Source organism: Sinocyclocheilus grahami, unplaced genomic scaffold, assembly GCF_001515645.1.
Source record: "Sinocyclocheilus grahami isolate Dianchi unplaced genomic scaffold, SAMN03320097.WGS_v1.1 scaffold144.1, whole genome shotgun sequence".
In the NCBI taxonomy this organism is placed as follows: Eukaryota; Metazoa; Chordata; class Actinopteri; order Cypriniformes; family Cyprinidae; genus Sinocyclocheilus; species Sinocyclocheilus grahami.
In genome coordinates this window covers 1,273,453-1,295,285 of record NW_015505323.1, presented here as the reverse complement: position 1 = coordinate 1,295,285, position 21,833 = coordinate 1,273,453, and the positions used below count along the sequence as shown (strand labels likewise).

The following is a 21,833-nucleotide window of genomic DNA, read 5'->3' as shown; positions in this document are numbered from 1 at the left end:
TGTGTGTGTGTGTGTGGGGAACAGGGTCACATCACAGGAGAGTGAACAGTCTGTCAGGAATCATAGCACGTCAGCGGTCTTAACCGCGGCTTGTGTACTGCATCATCACGGTGTCTGTCACGCGACTCTGTTGCCCTTTCTGAGTTTATTTTTTATTTTATTTTTTTACTGATGGTAAAACTAAGGACATTATTAACTGTCTTAATATTTACTTTGAAAGTTTAAGCTCACGATTATGGTAAGGGGCATTACATTTCCAACGTTTGCTTGTGGTTTTCGGCCAATCACAATGCACTGGGTCAGCTGGCCAATCAGAGCAGACTGCGCTTGAGGGGGCTTTGTTGAAAACGACGTGTTTGAGAGAGGCGGGGCATAGAGGACCTACAATAATGTACAGTATTTGAAAAATAATGTGTTTTTTGAACATTAAAGCATGTCAACATATTCTGTTACACCAAATACACAAAATAATGATCTTTAAAATAGCATCATATGACCCCTTTAAATAAATCCAGCCCTAAAAATTGGATTCTGTACATTCAAGAAGTTCAAGAATTATAAATATACACAACAAAGATATATGCAGGGAGAGTGTGCATGTGTAACTGACTTGGTCTTTGTCCAGTGGTACGTGGCAATTTTTTGGTCATCGCTGCTCTTGCTGCCGTCCAGCGTGGTACGATCAACAGGCAGCGTCAGCTCCTTGTCTGGACCAGCATCCGCTACAGGTGGCTTGTTATTTTCTGGAGGGATTTTGCATACAGTGTGCTCAAGCACAAATAGCAGCTTCAAAAATAGATATACAAGTTAAATATGAATCCGAGTGCTCTGTATTTAAAAATATACCTGGCTGGACAATGACAGTGACCTGAGCCGTGTCTTGCTGGCCAGATGAGTCAGTGACGGTTAGCTGAAAGGTGTAGTCACCCTCCTGCATGGCAGACAGCTGCAGAATGGGCGTCCTCACACCCTATGGAGAACAAAACAAAGGTGTGCTCACTAATCCACTCGTTGGCAAACATAATGAACATAAATGCCATTCGAAATAGCATTGTGTTTCTCACATACCTGCATCTCCACCACCTTGCCTTTGCTTTCAGGGCTGAGTGACCATTCGTAGGACAGATTCTCATGGTCATCAGTGCTTTGGTTGCCATACAGTGTGATATAGTTGCGTGGCAATGTGATCACTTGGTTGGGTCCAGCATTAGCTGTAGGCCTGTAGTCCGTGGCCTTGTTGACTAACAACATGGCTTGGGTTGAATTCTGAGCTCCATCTGAGTCAGTCACTGTAAGACTTTAGGAGTAAAAATAGATATAGCATAACAGCCTTTCCAAACACACTTGTGGGTCAAGTGTTATTTACATTCTGTTCTAGAGTTTTTAAATAGTTTGCCTGAAGATAGACCGGTTTGCCAGGTTTTACAGTAGCTCTCTGATTACTGCCTAAGGTCTGAAGACTTCAGCAAAATGGTTACAGGGAAGCCCAAAGAAAAGATTACTAACAGGCCAAAATGTGAATGAAAAGATGGATAAGACATACATACCTGAAGGCGTAGTTCCCAGGAACCAGGTTGGTGAGAGTGAGAATAGCAGTGTCACCCGAGGCCTTTTCCTCTCTGAGCGGCCCCTTCACCTCCTCCCAATGCCACGACACCACTTTATCATCATCAGTACTCTCTAAGAAACACAAGACATTTATGATCACAGATATTTCATTAGTTACACTTTGCCACCACAGAGAACTTTAAAGACTTTTTCTGATATTCTGCGTGATAGAATTTACATTAAAACACTTAATTTGTGTGTTATTTTGATGTTCCCATTTTAAACAATGAAGCGGTCACTGCAAATTTCACAATTGTGAACATTTCTTTTTATTAATGGTGCAGCTCTAGGATAAACCTCTAATTTGCATTACAGAACTGTTGTACTGTCAATCTGATTTCTACAGCAACATGCATAACTTACACTACCGTTCAAAAGTTTGTGGTCTGTAAGATTTTTAAAAAACTAATACTTTTATTCATTCAGGATGTATTAAATTGATCAAAAGTCACAGTAAAATGAACACTTTTTTTTAACATTCTATTTATCAAAAAATCCTGAAATAATATATCATGTGACACTAAAGAGTGGAGTAATGGCAGGTGAAAATGTAGCTTTGCAATCACAGGAATATATTACATTTAAAAATATATTAAAATAGAAAAGAGTTATTTTAAATTGTACAAATATTTCACAACATTATTGTTTTTACTGTATTTTTGATCAAATAGTTGAGCATAAGAGACTTCTTTCAAAAACATTATAATATGCTATTAGAAGGATAAAACAACATTACAATTGGTTTAATAAATTTGATACGCACGACTGCCATCAATCACAGTGGAGCTTGTAGGCAAGGAGATCTCCTGGTACTTTGGAGAAACCACAGCAACAGGTGGCTTATTTACTCGCGGCTCTATAGAAAGCAAGAAACACAGGACTTATACATATTTTATGTGACATTTATACGGGCTGCCCAAACAGTGCGCAAGTCTGAAAACTGAATCCAGTGCAATTAGCAAGTACATCAATACTAAAGTTACCTGGTTTGACAGTAACGTTGACATATCCCTCCCCATGAGCACCGTCACCATCCACTACCACTTCAAACTCATAGAGGCCTACTGTCAGCTAAGGGAAACATTGTGCAGAAATATTAGGAAAGTTTACAATATAAAAAGTCAAGCCTTTCAGACAATAAAAGAGTGAGAGACCCATTTTTATGTACCTTACTGAGCTTAAGCGTCTTGCTGTGTTTACCCTCCATTTCTCCACTGTAGTCTTTTGGATGTGTCCTCAAACGCCAGTCAAAGGCATAGTTAGTCCCTAAAGGAATTAACAAAGAAATGAATACAAAGATCAAGGAGGAGGAACTAATTGCAATGGCTTATTTAGAGCAGTACCTGAAGGGGGTGCTGGCACTACGAAAGCATTGAGCTCCACCTCATTGCGCGGTAAAGTGACCTCCACATTGTGGCCAGCAGACACGACCAGCTCTCGCACTGTTGCTTAAAACAGATGACATTACACAAGATTTTAATGCAACACGGATAAGTCTGCTTTGTAAAATAGACATTGATTTGTTCATTGACACGATTATAGAGAGCAGTATGATGTACTAGCTGGTGTTGTTGGTGGAGTCACGGAATGGGTGTCAGATGTGGACTGTGGTGACTGATTACTGTTGTTCAATGCTGAATGATCCACAGTGTCTGTATCCAGTGTTGAATTATGCTCAGATGCTGAGACAGATGCCTGTTCGCCACTGTCACTGGTGGACTGGATGGTGGTCTCACTCGCTGTGGGTTTCAAAGACAAGCCCTGTTCTATTTCCTGTGAGGGTGAATATATCAGTTAGTTCACAGTGATATGCTTCAAATCAAGTGGTAAAGTGTAAAATTATGCTTTAGGGCAGTGATACCAAAATTCTATACTATTTTTCTAAATAAATTAAAAATAAACATTCTTACATTTAAAAAAAAATCCCCTTTTGTTTTTTAAATGCCACGAGTTACCACAGAATTATAATGTACAGTATAAAAATGCATATTAATATTTGCTATCACATTGAACAGTATTTTTAAATGATTTACTTTCATTATTATAAATTAAAGGATTAATATAAATCTTTATTAAATAAAAATAATTAAACATTCAATTAAAAATAAAATCTTAAAAATAAAAAAAAATGAACTCAGTAGATAATGGCTAAGGTAATCTAAATGTAAAAAATATAGGAAGTGAAAATGCAGAATTAAATATCCAATATCTTACAATATATATACTCTGCAAATCAACGGTTAAAGTGCAAAATTGTATGCTTTATAACAGTGATATAAAATTCTATACTATTGTGTCTAAATAAGAAAATTCCTCATTTTAAATGCCACAGGTCACCTCAACATTATTATGTACAGTAAAAATGCATATAAAAACACATTTAACAGTGTTATTTGTTTTTTATTTTCTATTAAATATTAAATTAAATAAAATAAATATTAAATTAAATAAAATATTAATTATTTTTGTTTAAAAAAAATTTTTTAAACAAGCATTAGATGCTGACAATGGTCAAATGTAAATGTCTAAATGCCCAATATCGGACAGTATACTTATGCTGCAAATCAACAGTTAAAGTGGAAGTTTTATGCTTTGGGATAATGGGTCTCGTTTACTAACTCGGATAATCCAGATTCATCAATATTAGAATAAGGGTCATAACAAGCATACTCATCTTTCCAGTTTAAATGTTTAAAACATTTATTAGCATGCACTTATTAGTGAATGATACCCACTGCTAAAGTCCTTTGAGATCATATAATACAGCTTACATGCTCTGTTTCCCCGATTACTCTGATGTCCTCAGCATTTCGAGTTTTCCTGCGCATGCTCTTGTTCAGCTGCTGCAGAAGCCCTAGAGATTTTCTATGTGGCTGAGGAAGCCACGTAATGGAGCAGCCCTCTTTTTGAGCACAGGCCAGTAACACACAGCGTCCACCAAGACTCCACACAGCACCGCAGGAGGGATTCATACAGCAGAATTCCCAGCACCGAGGCCCTCCCCCATCCACTGCCAGGGGCTGCCAGCCCAGACCAATGACGCTGCTCCAGTGAATACCCAGTACACCCCCCGTTACTGTGCATATGCTGGCCGAAACCCCTGAGACATACAAGGCAAAAACAAAGGTTAACAAGGGAGAAACAGACCTGAGAAAAGGAAAGGATTACTAAATATGGCAAAGCTATGGCAATAAAGTATCAGTGCTTTGAACTGTATGCACGGGGATATCAGGATAACTGATAAATGGCTGATATACTACCCCATTTTTTCTAAATAAATGAATAAATCAACAAATAAATTATATTTTTTTATTAAATTAAATAACGTAAATATTAAATGAAATAAAATATGAATTATTTTTGTTTAAAAAAATTAACTCAAACAAGCATTAGATGCTGACAATGGTAAAATGTAAATGTCTAAATGTAAAAATATAGGAAATAAGCATGCACAATTAAATATCCAATATCGGACAGTATACTTCTGCTGAAAATCAACAGTTCTTATTTTGAAAAAAAAACTTGCTATGTGTACTATCTATCTATCTATCTATATATATATATGTACGTACATACAGTGCCCTCCACTAATATTGGCACCCTTGGTAAATTTGAGCAAAGGCAGCTGTGAAAATAAATCTGCATCATTTATCTTTGTGATTTTTCATTCAAAAAAGTCTAACCTTTCATTGAAGTAAAACAATTGAAAGTGGGGGGAAACTCACATTATGAAATATATGTTTTTCTCCAATGCATGTTGGCCACAATTATTGGCACCCCTATAAATTATTTTGAGTAAAATATCTCTGAAGTATATTCTCATTCATACCTCCATTTTTTTTTAGCACAACAGGGTGACTAGGAGCATGAAATTGTCCAGCCATGGACAATGTTCCACAGGAAAATACTTATGAGGAACACAAAGGCCAAATTCCCTTAATCATCCATCATAAAGAGTAAAACCAAATAATGTAGTTCTGATGTGCAGAACAAAATTATTGAGCTTCACAAAATAAAAAGTGGCTGTAAAAAAAATAGCTAAAGCATTGAAAATCCCCATTTCCACCATCATGGCAATAATTAAGAAGTTCCAATCAGCTAAAGATGTTACAAATCTGCATGGAAGAGGACGTGTGTCTATATCGTCCTAATGCACAGTGTGGAGGAGAGTTTGAGTGGCCGAAGACTCTCCAAGGATCACAGCTGAAGAATTGCAGAGATTAGTTGAGTCTTGGGGTCAGAAAGCCTAAAAAAATATCAAACTGCCCATCCATCACCACATGTTGTTCGGGAGGTTTTCAAGAAAAATCCTCCTTGCTCATCCAAAAACAAACTCCAGCATATTCAGTTGTCAGACACGATTGGAACTTCAAACGGGACTGGCTTCTATGTTTGATGCAAACAGGAATAAAAATGACCCCATGTCCACAGTTACATAAACTGCTGGATCTTTAATGTTGTGTGCCTATTTTTCTGCCAGAGGTCCTGGACATCTTGTTCAGATACATGGTATCATGGATTCTATCAAATACCAACAGATAAAAATCTAAACCTGACTGACTCTGCTTATAATGGGCCGTGGTCGGATCTTCCATCAGGAAAATGATCCAAAACAAACATCAAAATGTGTCACTGAGAACAAAATGAAGTTTCTGCCATGGCCGTCTCAGTTCCCTGACCTGAACCTGTGTGGGGTGAACTGAAGAGAAGCACCACCAACGTGAAGCTGGGAACCTGAAGGATCTGGAGGATTTCTGTATGAAGGAATGTTCTCTGACCTCTTGTTATTAGAGAAGAAAAGTAAGAGCTGTTATCTTGGGAAAGGGTAATTTCCACAGCCACCTTTGCTCATATTTACCAAGGGTGCCAATATTAGTGGAGGGCACTGTATATTCCAAGATTTGCTATTGCATTTAGGTGTTAAGTTTTCAATAATTTTTATTATTTAGTATTAAATTAATTCATTCATACTGATTACTATTATTAAGTTCAATAAAATAATTAAATGAATAATAAACACAATATTAAATAATTATTTGTTTTATAAATAATTTATATTAACTGAGCATAAGGTAAGGGCAAATATATTCTACATTCTAAAATAGGGCAAATGAGCATGAACAATTAAATATCCAATATCAGATGATATATATCCAATATTGACAGATATCAAAAATTTAATTTTTTTTGTAAAAACTGTATTGTCTGATAATGGATAAACATCTGATATTAAAACTCTATACTATTTTGTCTAAATAAATGTATAAATAAATAAAAAATAAATTTAAATGTCACAAGTGACTTTAGTCACAACAACAATGTAATGTAACATAAAAAAATACGTTTTCATTATACATATTAAATTCTAATTTAATATTAAATTAAAAAAATAATTATTACAATAAAAGAAATATTAACAAATTAAATATTTTAATTTTAATCTAAAATATTGGCTAATATATTTGAAATATATTCTATTATTGTATTATATAATGTACAATTAATATGGTATGGAAATGGCTATCAAATGGACAGATTTCCCACATAAGCTCAACTGTGGCGCTCAGAACAATAGGCTATTGACAACTCATGCATGTAGACTCACATCTAGCCCTGAAACAGTGGGAAATAATGCCTGTCCATGCTACCACAAGACAAGGCTGTTTATCATACAGGTCACTAACACATTGCACTTGTCAGCTCTGACAAGTTCCAGGAAGTCAGAGTCCAGTTAGACATCCACCCCCTTCCCAAATCCCTTCAAAGTCACTGTTTTGTCTATAAAGTCTGCAACCATGTCAACAGAGGGTTGCTTATTATGGGCTAGCAAATGAAATTCGAACTGCAAGACACAGCCCCACCCGTGCACTTTTTCTTTGGGGTGGGGGACTATGGGCCTGTTGTGCAATTTCCCCCCTTCTGTGAAAAGGAACACAGAGTGTCCATTATGCTTCCCTTCAAATCAGTGCCATCACTCATGACCGCAACAAGTCACAAATATATACTCATACATGCAAATAATGGTCCCAACAGTTGACTATTTGTCCAACATCCAACTAGTCGATTAATGATGCCGACACGTGTTTTTTAGTTTTGATATTTTTAGCTGTGTTGTTTTAATCTCGTTCTGTGCTGTTCGCACACATTTGTCTGCTTTCACCATTCTTCTGCCACTGATTTTGAAATATTTCATACAGAGATCACAGATCTCCAGGAAAAAATCTACGCGACCTGCTTACCAGAGACTGAGCAGAGAAAACACAGACAGCCCAGGTACAGTGAGGTAAATTTCCACCTGTGCATCCTTGGCTCCGCACTGGGCATCTTTCAACTAAGCGTGAGGACCTTGGAAAGAAAAAGACAAGTCACACAGCCAATTCACCTGACCTATGTTAAACAACAACCTAGACTACAACACACATTTGTTTGCTTTAAGTCAACTAAAAGTTGCTTAGAATGTTTGTCATACCTTTCCCTAAAAACGATACAGAAATTCCAGCGATACAGGGAGGCAAATGATGTGAGATGTGAGCAGACAGATGAAAAGTCGTCCACACAAACACCGCCCAAATCCACAGCCGCATGGCACCTCAGTGCTGTGTAAATACAGGGTATTTCTGTTACCAACAACTCATATTAAGCTTATCTCAGTTATGTTAACAAAATCAACGGCCTTTTATCTACTTAAGTGTCCTAATCTAATTCAAAAAAAAATTTGTGATGATGCCACATTTAAAAAAAAAAATTTAATTAATAAAATAATACAAATTAAAATAATTTAATATAAATAAATATAATAAATAACCAAGGTTAAAAATAACATTCCCAAATATCAAACCTCAAAAAAGATCTTTCAAGATTTACTATATTACTCCACAAACACAGTACAACATTTAGATGAGAACTTCTCAAAATGACAAACAAACAATGGCTGGCATTATCAGGATGCAAAGGAATGAAAAAGATTACGATTCAAAAATGATGATTCTGTCATTTAATCACTGGCATATTGTTCCAAACCTGTATGACTTACAATCTCCTGTGAGCTGTCACTCTGCCTTTCTTTTTTTTTTTCATAGAAGAAAGAAATTAACTCTTCTGTTAACACATTAGACATTTTTCTACATTTTCTGCTGTTTATTCATTTCAAAATAATACCAAGAGAGTTACCAGAGCACACTGGTTTTGATGTTATGATGGACAGACAAGTCTGTCAGCCAAATTATAGTTCAACGCGTCGCCGTGATGTGAACATGACAGCCACAGGTTTTGTGAAGACAAGGAAGCGAGCAGGTGTAAAGATCCGGGCTGGCAAACTGTCATCACAGGCCAACACAAATACAGTACAACCCCCCCCTGGGTTTATTTATTTTCCGTAGGAGCGCACGCTGAGTTAACTGTCATTTAACTGAGCGACCGGGAAATTAAAGATGTCGATGAACGGTTAATCATTTAAAGGATGACATTAATCACATTCGGTGTTTAAATTAAACCTACAATTGGCATGTCAGTTCAGAATCTAAATGCGATTTACACGATTACACCTGCAAGTTGGAAAAGCTCACCCTGTGCACAGCTGCGTACTGCATTAGTAACCCCAAAAATGTCACATTTCGTCGATATTGTTTATTTAACTGATTTTCATGCATGATTGGTTGAAGCTCGCGCGCATAAGGCAGTTTTGGTGATTACCGGTGGACAACCCATGGACAGGTTGCTAACAGCTGTTTAGTCTTGGTTGCTGGATATGAAATAACTCACGCATGAGCGAACACCATCGCGCGACTCTGTATATTTATCGATATGTTGCGCTCAGCGACAACCAGCGTAAAATAATGTCACTCACCTGCTCACTGTCAGTCAGATTTCTGTAGCGCAAAATGACATTAGACACTTCCAGCAGCAGGACCTGTTTTCATCTCGATCTGGGTCATTAATCTCTCGCAATCACACCGTCCCACGGAAACAGACCAGAGCTCACAGCGAGCCAGCGCATTTCCGCCCCGCACACCGAGTTGTCATTTTGAAAATGAAGTGTTCGATCGCAAAATAGAACTGAAACTTTAATGATAATCATGACTATATTAAGTTATCAATAGAATTAGAGTTATAACAGAGTTGTAATAATACTATTCATTTTATAAAGCAATACAGGTGCCACTCACAAACATGGCCGAAAACATTCTCTGAAACGTCACTTCCGATTTTAATTTCCAAAAACATATGATTAACATAATATGAAATATAGGGCCACGGAAACAGACCAGAGCTCACAGCGAGCCAGCGCATTTCCGCCCCGCACACCGAGTTGTCATTTTGAAAATGAAGTGTTCGATCGCAAAATAGAACTGAAACTTTAATGATAATCATGACTATATTAAGTTATCAATAGAATTAGAGTTATAACAGAGTTGTAATAATACTATTCATTTTATAAAGCAATACAGGTGCCACTCACAAACATGGCCGAAAACATTCTCTGAAACGTCACTTCCGATTTTAATTTCCAAAAATAAATTAATAACATAATATGAAATATAGGGTAGCATGTATTTCAATTAATTATCGATCGATCGTTTGAGAGAGAGAGAGAGAGAGAGAGAGAGAGAGAGAGAGAGAGAGAGAGACAGAGAGAGATGACCTAACAAAAACATAATATTGTGTTAGAATATAGAAAATTTATTAATCTGCAATGCCTAAAAAATACATTTAATTATTTCATTATTTAAATGTCAATTTAGGGTTAAGATATGTAGCCTATTAAACCATTAATGTATACAAATTGACCTGTAAAAACTACTTTTATTTGTATACGTTTTTCACATAGAATTAATAGCTATAATTACTATAACTGTAATTGTGGCTTCATTTTTATGAGACCAAAAATAAAAAAATAAACTCTGTTAATTCTGAGCATAGGCAAAATGTGAGAACCTTAATTTATTTTAATTTATCTTATCTATATGGTACGCAAATTGTTTATTTTTAATAATCATACTGTAGACATCATTTCACCACACCAGAGAGCGCTGTCTTTCTTACGTGCTGAGTTTTAGCTCTAGCTCTGAACAGTCTCATATGGAACACTACACCACAGGGAAATTCTGACTGTGGCCTGTTTTCCTCCATCTGTCCCTGTTTAATGTAAATACCAGAGGCTAAATGCAAGCTCATGTACATACAGTATATACAGTGATAGAGTAAAGGTTTTGGACTTTGGGCTGTGTGAAATTAGTTTTGTAGACAAATATAAATAGTATCTACGTATGACAAAAATACAATACAAAAAAGTAATAACAACGTTAATATCATTTTATAGGAATGAGCTGGAGAAGATAGCAAAGAAAAAGCAGTGCTCTCATGAACTGTCTGAGAGAATGCCAAGAGTCTAATCTAGGCAAAGGGTGGCTTTTAAAAAAAAGGCAGATTGCATTTTGCATGCTACATAATTCACATATTTCACTTTTGTTATTTCATAGTTTGAAGGATTTTATTGTTTTTCTAAAACAGTAATAAATAAAAAGAATGAGTAGGTGTGCCCAGATAGAGTATTTGCATATAGCTCTTTCAAGCTATAGCTAAAACGGACATATCCTGGAAGTATAAACAGGAAGCATACAGAATGCTGCATGTCCCGAGGAAACATCTAGGACAGTAGACAGGAATGAGTTGGAATGGGGGTGGGGTTAGGGGTTATCAGTGATGTCATATCTGTCCATAAGGACAAAAAAGATTGCCACTGTTTGCTTGCTTCAAAGGATTTACAGCCCTTTGGAAGAAACTGATACAGCATCCTCAAGGTCAGGGGTCAAAGCAGGGGCAGGGCTCTATATCAGTAACATCAAAAAAGCCCTTAAACCATCTGTGTATTCAACAGTACAGGTTTCTCAAGTGAATTCATCTGTTTTACCACTTGAAGCCTAAATATCCCTATGTCACTTGTGACATGATGACTTCAGATCAGGAATATGCTTTGTTCTTGTGCATACTTTGCATTGGCCATGAACTGTTGCAGAAGGATATTTACATATGAATGTGAAAGGAACAGAGCAGGAGATTAAAAGCATGTCAGGCCGCAAGGATGGGTACTCTATTTGAGCAGTGAATCTTACAATGACTTTGGGAAAGCAGGTTTTTCCTGATGACATTATTTTATTGTTACATAATAGTTCACCCCAAAATGAAAATTCTGTTTACTCATTTACTCACCCTGGTATTAAGAAAACTGTATCTGGAACTGAGGCAATGAGTAAAGATGGGAAATTGCCAATCAAGTACTTTCAGGACATCCTGGGCCAGCAAAGTGGCTGCCACTGAGACGAATGGGAATGCTATTGGATAGCTTTGTCAAGATATCATACACCTTCTTTAGTTTACAGAGCCTAAGGCTGTCTCCAAGACCAGTTTGATTTCAGTCAAATCTGTCAGGTAGTATTTTATATACTTAATTCATATATTACTTTTAATAACCCGACTATATTCACAGCTAAGTATGTTCTAAGAATGTTTTGATAATGTTCCCAGTAATTTATGGAAAAGTTATTTCTGAATGTTCTCAGAACTTTCAAAATGTCCAGTTTAAAAAAAAAAAATTAAGTTTATTTTTTATTTTTTACATTAACTGTTGAAGCTAGTCCTATCAATTCATTTTGACTAATAGCAAAAAAATTGATCCAACCTTTTCCTAGCAATCTATGCGGTATAATCTTTGTTTAACTAGATTCAGAGTCTTCCCACAAACTCTTTAGCTATAGTGTGTTGAAAGCTGCTGCTCTTGAAAGCCTGACGGCAATGAACTGCAGAAACAGTCTACTGGCTAGACTGACATGAAATAGTTCCATTCTTAAAGGGGTCCTATTATGCTTTTTCACTTTTTCAACTTTAGTTACTCTGTAATGCTGCTGTTTGAGCATAAAAAAGATCTGCAAAGTTACAAAGCTCAAAGTCCTCTTCAAAAGGAGATATTTTATTTAACAGAAATCACTTTTCAAAAACTACAACGAACAACTCGTTTGGACTACAACGCATATTTTCCGGGATTTGTGATATCACAAATATCGACGAATGGGACGAGACCTGGTTGAGCTGCACTAGAGAAGGCAACGAGTGTTATCACTATGTCGGAGACACGCTAGCTTTCCCAAGGCAGACGAACTTAGAGTGGTTACAGTCATCTGGGTTTAAATCGTGCTCAAATTGATTTGATTTTGCAATATTTACACTGAAGCTTGCAGGCAGCTATGGTAAGGGGCGTGACATTTCCCGACCAGGCGCCGAGTGCTGCCAATCACAACACACACTGGCCCAGCTAACCAATCCCAGCACACACTGGCCCAGCTAACCAATCACAACACACACTGGCCCAGCTAACCAATCCCAGCACACACTGGCCCAGCTAACCAATCACAACACACACTGGCCCAGCTAACCAATCCCAGCACACACTGGCCCAGCTAACCAATCACAACACACACTGGCCCAGCTAACCAATCCCAGCACACACTGGCCCAGCTAACCAATCACAACACACACTGGCCCAGCTAACCAATCCCAGCACACACTGGCCCAGCTAACCAATCACAACACACACTGGCCCAGCTAACCAATCCCAGCACACACTGGCCCAGCTAACCAATCACAACACACACTGGCCCAGCTAACCAATCACTGCACACACTGGCCCAGCAAAACCAATCACAGCACATTTCGTATTTCAGAAGGCGGGCCTTCCTTTGATACAGGAACTATTCGAGCCGTTCATGCCAGACTATATATCACATGTATATAGCAGGGACACCACACATGGTTAACTTGGAGACTTATGGTAAATAATTTTATATGAGTCTTAATTATCCCATACTGAAACATGCAAGTGTCCAGTAATAACCATTAATGCTCTTAAATTTGGTGTCCAACCATTTCTGAATCATGTATGGAATTTAGGCGCATACAGCTTTTCAAGATAGCAGACTGGTTTGGCTGATTTGTTTGTCTTTGTGCTTGGGTTGGGTGGTGGACACGTACTGGTGGATGAGGTAATAAAGTACTATTCAACACGACACAGGCGGAGGTGTACATCCTTACTGGAGGAACGGAGACATTCAACTGTAAGCGGCTCTGTAGCTTCAGGGACTTGACATTTAATGTGAAAATATGCTACTTTACGGGTTTCACCCTCACATCACACACCACCTGAACTTATCAGTAATGTAACAACAATGTGCCACACACTCAAACAATAATTAAAAACATGAACAAGACAAATATATCAAATGGACACATTAAACATTTATTCATATAATAATAAGTGTGATACACGCGACTGACAAATTATGTACAAAAAAAATGAAACGTGGTGGTGATTACAAATGCACATGTGAGTAAAATATAGTGAAAGCTTCAGTTTAGACTATATGCATTACTACTTTGAATAATGAAAGTTTTTTTATGAGCATCTGTATGTGTTCAAGTGCAACAGAGAGGTGCCTTGTGTCACATGATACACAGGTGTGATATTACAGCAAGAGAGGGGAATTGTGGGAGGGACTGCCAGAACGCAAAAGGACATCTTGTTTCGAAAAAACAGAGCACTGTTTTAAAGATCACTCTTCAGCAAATGGATGGATGTAGATCATGCTGGCATGCTAAAACTTGTTTAGGTAATAAAACAAGATAGAGTTTGTAGAAAAATTATCTCAAACAGTCTTTCAACATATTCTAGCTTGACTACTCCTAATAAAATCCTTTGGCTGAGAGGTGGACCTTTGTTTGTCGTAATAGTAAAAGGCCCTTTAGCTTTAGAGCCACAATCATGCGGAATGTCTTATTTTAGATTTTAAGGTTTTGTAACTCTTGTGCTGTGCTGAAAATCCTTTACCTAATTTTGGTCAAAAATGTCAGGCCTCTCATTATACTATTATATTTTCACAAACTCTTGGATTCAATCTTTTTGTCAACTGTTTTCTTTCAATTACCACAGGTTTTGTATTTCTTTTTGGAACTGATTGGTCGTATGCCTTATTGATCTGACCTCATGCACCCCAGTTTTTGAATGGTCAAAAAAAGTCATTTGTATCATTTGTGGATAATTTTCGCAATGTTCACAAAAATTGTTGATAATCTCAGATCAGGCCTACGATCACTGATCTACAATATATATATAGTCATATATATAGATCAGTGCCTACGATCAATCAGTTCCAATAAGATATTAAAAAAACTTGCGCTAAATGACAGAAAACAAATAGATAAAAAGATTGAATCTGATATTTGGTAGTATATATTTGGTAATATAGTATAATGAGAAATTTACAAGCAATATATTGTAGACCGAGTATTTTTGACCAGGAACACCACAAGTGTAACAAGGTGGGAAAAAGACCCAAAAAAGTACAAACATTTTTCTTTTTTGGGTAAGCTGTGTGATACCTTGTGTGAACAAAGTCTGTACTGTAAGTTTTAGTCTAATTTGAAAACATAAACTAGCACTTTGAGGGAAAACCTCAAGGTTTGACCTCTCCAGGTCAAAATGACTGGAAGATAACATGAGTGTTAAATTATAAAAAAATAAATACATACAATTTTTTATGGGACAAAATTTACACTGCTGGAAACATATCACACCTATCACAGTCAAGTGAAACTGGAAAACTGAAAATGAATAAAGTATTTTGATATAGCTGAATGTTGAGTGTGAATGAGTGTGAGAGTGTTCAATGGATAGCTTGGAAATTTGCATACGCCATATTTGTGGTACAAGTAATGTTTTTTTTGTTATGTGATTTGTGTGACCTCAAGTGAATGTAGGGAAGGTTATGTACACAGAAGAAAAGAAGAAAAGTATGCTGGTGGTGTGAATGTGTGTATGAGGAATGAACGTGTCCTAGGCGTGGCGTATGTCTCTCAGTTGCGCTGGCACATTCTTTGGGGGGGCCGCACCCTTTCTCACACCCTCCCTTACCTGAGTTGCTAAGTTCAGTCAAATACAGACATGCTTACAACATTCAGAATCAATCTCACAATCATAAACCTGAAGAAGGGGACATGAAACTGTTCTCACACAAATAAACATCAAAAAATCTTCACAGAATTCAGAGAAAACTTCCCCACACCGATAAAGGTGAAAGTCTAGCAAAATGAGGATGCGTTTAAGTCTTTTCCTTTCTGCAAAATCCTCTGACTTACTCCACCCCTGAACCATGCATGCAGCGCCGTGCAGAGACCTTTGGAGGGGCAGGTGCTCGAAGTATAAAAGGGGCACATGGAACACACAATACTGTGACAACATTCTTTGCTGATATGCGTATCGATAGGGATGGTTCTGTATTGATACAGCAGCAAATGCCGTGACGCAGTTTTGAAAAAGAAGCACAGAATAGAAAAGACCATTTTAAGGTTAAAATTTAAAGAGTTTTTTCTTTGCACCTCTTAATAACTTTGGAATTAGAAACTAAATTGTATTATTGATATTATTATTATTGTTGTTATATTATATGATTATTGTTGAGTTTACAGGGTATAGTGGTTTTGCTGTTGTAAACACTACTGTTACTGTTGTAGAAAAAAATATTTCTGTCATATTTAAAATAGAATTCTATTCTAATCCTGTTCTGAATTTATTCATTTTTATCACATGATAATGATAATAATAAAAAAGGACTGATAAGTATGATTCAGAGGATGAGAAAATCAATATACGCCTTTTTTAACAGTGTTGTGATCATTATTTTAAAGGCACTCTACATTTTTTTTAATAAATACTGTAATAATAATAGATCAAAGTATGAATAGTTTTTAGTCAGATAACATAAAAAAGACAAGACCCCTCGATACCCGTTAAAAATTTTCTCAATCAAAAAGCAAGAACAAAAGAGAACAGGCACCTTTGTTTATATTGCTGTGTGTAGAACTACGTTAGCTGCATTTTGAATATTTATTAAATATTTAATTTGAATAAAATGTAAATTCGTCCCCCGCGGTTTATTCGGGCAGGTGTGTTCACGTAGAGGGTTTCACGGGCCAGTGTAAATAAATCTAGATTTAAATGAAGAGACAGGATAGTCTATGCATGACCTGACATTTTATTTGTATCCAGAATGAGACGATGTGAACATCATGGAGCGCTGAACACTCTCATTCATACTCGGAAGCCAGAGGACGCTCTCTCGCAGAAAGTCCAAAACGGCCTCATAGAAGTAAGAGCTTGTGGCGTGCCAGGAAAGCCCTAATATGGACAAAAGCATCCAGTTATCGTTGTAGGCAAACCTATATCTGCTGTAGCTGAGCTGAATAAAAAGCAGAAACGTTTTGACTGATGAAACGTAACCTTCAATACCACGACTGAGGTGAGAACCTTGAGCAAGGCATCGAACCCCCAACTGCTCCCCAGGCGCCGCAGCACATGGCTGCCCACTGCTCCGGGTGTGTGTGTGTTCACTACTGTGTTTACTTCACATGCCTGCATGCATGTGTATTGTGCTCTTACTTTTACAAATTGCAATAAAGTAACCAATAATCATTACAGCCTCATAAAATATGTAGTGTATTGCTCTTGGTATGTCTTGACACCACAGAAAGCATAACAAATTGTACTTTGGTCTCACTTAAAAATTCATTTGCAACTAACATATATTAACCTGAAGTCTGTTTATTTTGAAATGTTGATATGTGGGCCCTTTCAAATGGGTGACCTTTACGCTCTGAAAATGTGATTTCTTTAATATATAGGATTCATAAGTTTAATTTTGTGATATTATTTTGAATAATTCACTGAGGAAATTTGAGTGCCAAAACATAATATGAATAACTTTTAATATGATTTTAAGATGGCTCTAGTTGGTAAAGTTGTTGTTTACACATATGTGCACAGCCACTTGTTTTGATGTGGTCTTTAGAGACACGTTATTCTATAGAAATAGAGAGTTTTAAAACATTAACTATTAATGAATAATGTATCTTCTATACCATCTGTACATATAAAAAACTCAACAGTGTGATCATGACCTGGGTGCGCCTTTGTCCTATGAGTAACAATCCACCATCTGTCTGTCTGCTCGCTGAGGAAAGAGGAAGAGAAGGGTGAGCTGGGATATGGAGTGCGTTCGTGGAACTCCACGGAGCACATTTGTACATGATTTGCCGGTCATGCCCTGCTGTAAAAGCCTTCTTCTTTCTCTGCAGTGTATTCGGCTTTATCGTTGTCAGTTTTTGTAGCAATTGTCTCCTGTAGGTGAGCGGTGACGCCGGCGATGGTTGGGAGGAGTTTCACAAGTGAAATTCAAAGGGTTGAGTCGTTCGACGTTCATCACGAACCGAGTGCTGTTATCTTAGCGGGGCTGAGACGCTCGGGCGGGCAGGACTCGGCCGAACGCGAACAGGTTTCGCCAGGGCTGGTTTTCGCCTTGAAGCTGAATAGCTTTGGGTGGGGTTTCGCCGACACCAGGAATGTACCGCGGATGCGTTCGCTGAACGGGGTGAAAATAACCGACTTTTTCGGAACGGAAAAAAGTTTCTTTACCGGCGACTGCAAGTAACACAAACGTAAAGGTAAGAACAAGCGCAGGAGTCTCAACTTTCAAAAAGACCAGTCACAAAGTGTGAACGAGCAGATGAACGTTGACAGTGCAGAAACTTGTAGAAACTCTCTACGAGAGAGCTGAAAGCTATTTTTATTCTTAAACGTTGCTCGCACTTTAATCTGATAGAGATTCGAACTCTACATACTCAGCCAATTTGAAAGACTTTTGAAGTAAACATTAAAACAAATGAGAATTATATAACTTGTTTGAACATGGAGTTTAGTTTTGACAGCTGTGTGAAAATGATGGCAGTTTTTTAAATAAACGTTCTTAAAGCTATAAGTATTATAAGTATTTTATTAAAGTATAAGTCTACTATGATCTTTGAAATGTGATGGTTCAGTGTCTTGGGTGCACAGATTTGTTCCTTTGTTATCAATTAGGACTTTGGTTAGGGATTGGTTCAGGATGTCTTCTTACAGTGCCACCATGGTCTTAAAACATTGCACAACTTTAAATTATTAAATTATCAATCCTTGTAAATCCATGTACCTGCACTGATTATTTTTGTGGGTGAGGCCCAGGTAAACCACACCATGAACAGACATGTGCGTTCTGTCATATTTCATAATTTCCTACATATGGTTGAGTGTGAAGACACTTTAATTTTGCACTTGTTGAAACACAAAGTTCTTTTTTGGGGGATTGCAGAGAGGGTGTTGTTAGTAATTGATCAGTGGCAGAAATGGGAATAAATCTAGCATGATTACCATGTAGGCCCGAGATCAAAAATATCTCAAATCTGTTGGTGGTCTTTAGATCGACAAACGTTGGACCCTTCACGGAATATTCAGTGTCACATTAGTGTTGGATATTAATTGAGAAAAATTGGATGTTGCAGAGTGATTATGTACAGCATGTCAGGATTAAGAAAGCACCAATATTATGGCTGATACCAATAAACCTATAATTATTTCCATATTATGGCCAATAACTGAAAAAAAACCTTACTTTTAAATTCTACTCTATTTTGTCAGTCATTTTAATAGCTAAAGTTGAATTGAATTTAGGTATAACAACATTATTATATACAATATGGAAAATAGATACATTGAGATTGGCAAAGAGTACATTTAACAGTGTTATTAAATGTTTAGTATTTCCAAAATATGAATGCAAGTGAGGATTAGGTGATGGCAAAGTTAATCTAAATGTAAAAATGGAGGAAATTAGTATGCTAAGTTAAATAGGCCTATACAACATCGGGCGATGCCAATAAATAAATAAAAAAAACTAATGTCAGCAAAATACCCAACATGACATAAAAAATAAAGTCAGTGTTCAAATATAGATGTTTATATAAATTCAGTATTTCTGAATTATCCTTCATTCTGCCTATGAATATAACATACAATTTGTTGCAGCTGTAAATATAATACAATTTCACACTCAGCCAAATATTCATAAGAGTCAAGGGTTCATTTAAAAAAAAATGTGGTTATGCAAAAAACTCTTTGTTTGCTGAAATTAATTAAGACTATTGCAAAAAGTAAGCTACTGAAACAGTGCCTATTTTATGTCAGTCTCACTGTGTTGTTAAGGTTATCCCAGGAATGTAAAGCATTTTCTGCCTAGGTCTTTTCTTGTTCTTCAATTTATAAAGAATGTATGTACATGAGCAATGTCTGTGCAGACATGTAAATACATATCTTCTCAAAAAGTAAAACTGATTTATATAACTATTGGCACTTGCAGTGTAGACCTGCAGGTATAAAGTTTCTCCACTCTGGCTTAATGTAATTTCATAACATGTCTCTTAGTTTTTTTCACATTTTTCCATCCATTTGGGAGACCAATACAAATAAGCTTGAATTATTGTTATCAGTCAGTCATTGTAGTAATAGTTTTTGATAAAGATTAAAGGCTTAAATAAAGTTCGGTCTTAATAAACAGACATTAACAGTGAAGCAGTGCATTGTCTGGTATTCTTTGTTGAATACACTCCAACATGATTTACTGGTCTGGGTGTCAACTCTCACAAGAAAACATGCTGACAGCGCAGGTTTCAGATTAAATGAAAAAAACTGATCATAATCAAGACTAGTTACGAGTAGATGCAAATATTCTTAAACATTCGCTAACAGAAATGTTATCGGATTGTATATCTATCTATCTATCTATCTATCAATCAGTGGTGTGCAGTGGTATTCTGGAATGGAGGCAAAGGTTGTTTGTTTTTTTTTATCAAATGTAAATTCAAGTCCCAGTCCCATTTTTTTGTTAAATAAACATTACAATAAACACTTACACTACCAGAAAAAGAATTTTAAAAATATATATTTTTACATTAACAATGTAATCAATAATCTGTTTATTAAAGCCAAGTATGAATCTCATCAAGTTAGAGTTTTTAAGCATTTTACATTTATTCCAAAATAATAACTCAAGGCAGTAATTTAAACAATATATTTTATTAGTGAACTTATGTTCAGCTATTCTTTTTAAGTTAACTTTTAACTATTTTTGAATTATTCGGTTCATCAGTCATCAAAGCTCAGTAAATATTGGTCACAGACAAAGATATTTACTTTAAATTTCAGCAAGCTAATTTCTCACTAAAAACTCACACAGATCATGTTTTCAGGCCATTTTAAAGGGGTCATGTGCGATTTCAATTTTTCCTTTCTCTTTGGAGTGTTACAAGCAAGAAGATCTGTAAAGTTGCAAAGACTAAAGTCTCAAATCCAAAGAGATAGTCTATATAAAATTTAAGAGTCAACCACGCCTACCTAAAATGGCTCGTTCTAACACGCCCCCACATGTCTACGTCACGATGTGGGAAGATTTGCATAACGCCACCCAAATGTTCACGCAAAGAAAGAAGGCGCAACTTTTATTCTCACTGTAGTATTGTTGTTGCCATGTCGTGAAGGTGCTGTGTGTTTCGTTGTGAAAGCGAAACTACTTTGATTGGCCTTCCAAAAGAGGACTCTTGTACAAATGGGAGTTTACATTATGTAATTGACATGTTATGAATCAGCCACATGTCTTAGTTTATTTACGACCTGCTCAAAGTCTCATTCTAACGTGCATAGTTAACTCAGTGGGTCTCTTTCACAAGTACATCAGCAAAACACTCCCTTCTTTGATTCAGTCACATGTTTCTTGAGTTTTTCCCTTTCGGTTGATGTCTCTTCGCTTCCCCTCTTGCCCACAATGAATCACTCGCCAACAGGCTGACACTGTTTCAATGGTGATGTCTAAAATACAAACAAATGTACACAAGAGCCCACAACCTTCTAAAACCTTCATAGTGGGGCCTAACCTGGCTAAGGGGTCATTATCTGGAAGATCACAGAACAGATAGGAATTTCATATGTACACAATGAGTCAAACAGCTAGTTTTTCAGCGGGTCAAACTATAATAATAGCATGCAGTAGTACATTATTTGGGTTACAATAATATTTCATAATACACTTGTTGCCTGATTGGTGATTTAACACCTGGGTTATGCAACATATAATATGCAAATTTGAAACATTGGCTTAACATGCAGTGGTTGTGCTTCCTGGATCCTCTTGTATGGAAACAAAAACAACTATTGTCCAAAATACAGTGTGCTATTTTATATTTGTTATTGTATCCATGGTATTAAAAAGCTGTTTTTTCTAGTTCTTACAAAAAAAAAAAAAAAAAAAAAAAATTTC

The 21,833-nt window shown here is 36.6% G+C and overlaps 2 protein-coding genes across 4 annotated transcripts in view; one reads left to right on the top strand and one right to left on the bottom strand.

Annotated features, from left to right (window-relative positions):
• Positions 1-9,688, bottom strand: part of kiaa0319l (KIAA0319-like ortholog) — a 17,480-nt gene extending 7,792 nt beyond the window's left edge. Inside the window, exons 1-13 of one of the 3 annotated variants that reach the window (XM_016280852.1) lie at positions 9,455-9,688; positions 8,078-8,204; positions 7,848-7,953; positions 4,380-4,708; positions 3,168-3,381; positions 2,952-3,050; positions 2,777-2,874; positions 2,592-2,679; positions 2,372-2,464; positions 1,548-1,680; positions 1,069-1,297; positions 847-970; positions 611-743 (exon numbers count right to left, since the gene is read on the bottom strand). In XM_016280852.1, the coding sequence (XP_016136338.1) occupies positions 611-743; positions 847-970; positions 1,069-1,297; positions 1,548-1,680; positions 2,372-2,464; positions 2,592-2,679; positions 2,777-2,874; positions 2,952-3,050; positions 3,168-3,381; positions 4,380-4,708; positions 7,848-7,932 (1,625 nt within the window). In that variant the 5' untranslated portion in view covers positions 7,933-7,953; positions 8,078-8,204; positions 9,455-9,688. Of the gene's footprint in view, positions 1-610; positions 744-846; positions 971-1,068; positions 1,298-1,547; positions 1,681-2,371; positions 2,465-2,591; positions 2,680-2,776; positions 2,875-2,951; positions 3,057-3,167; positions 3,382-4,379; positions 4,709-7,847; positions 7,954-8,077; positions 8,205-9,454 lie in introns of all 3 variants that reach the window. The other 2 variants (XM_016280853.1, XM_016280851.1) reach the window with 2 other exon arrangements.
• Positions 9,689-17,698: 8,010 nt separating this feature from the next.
• Positions 17,699-21,833, top strand: part of fam83hb (family with sequence similarity 83 member Hb) — a 14,622-nt gene continuing 10,487 nt past the window's right edge. The window contains exon 1 of the mRNA XM_016280850.1: positions 17,699-18,153. The gene's annotated coding sequence lies outside the window, so the exon portion shown is untranslated. The remainder of the gene's footprint in view (positions 18,154-21,833) is intronic.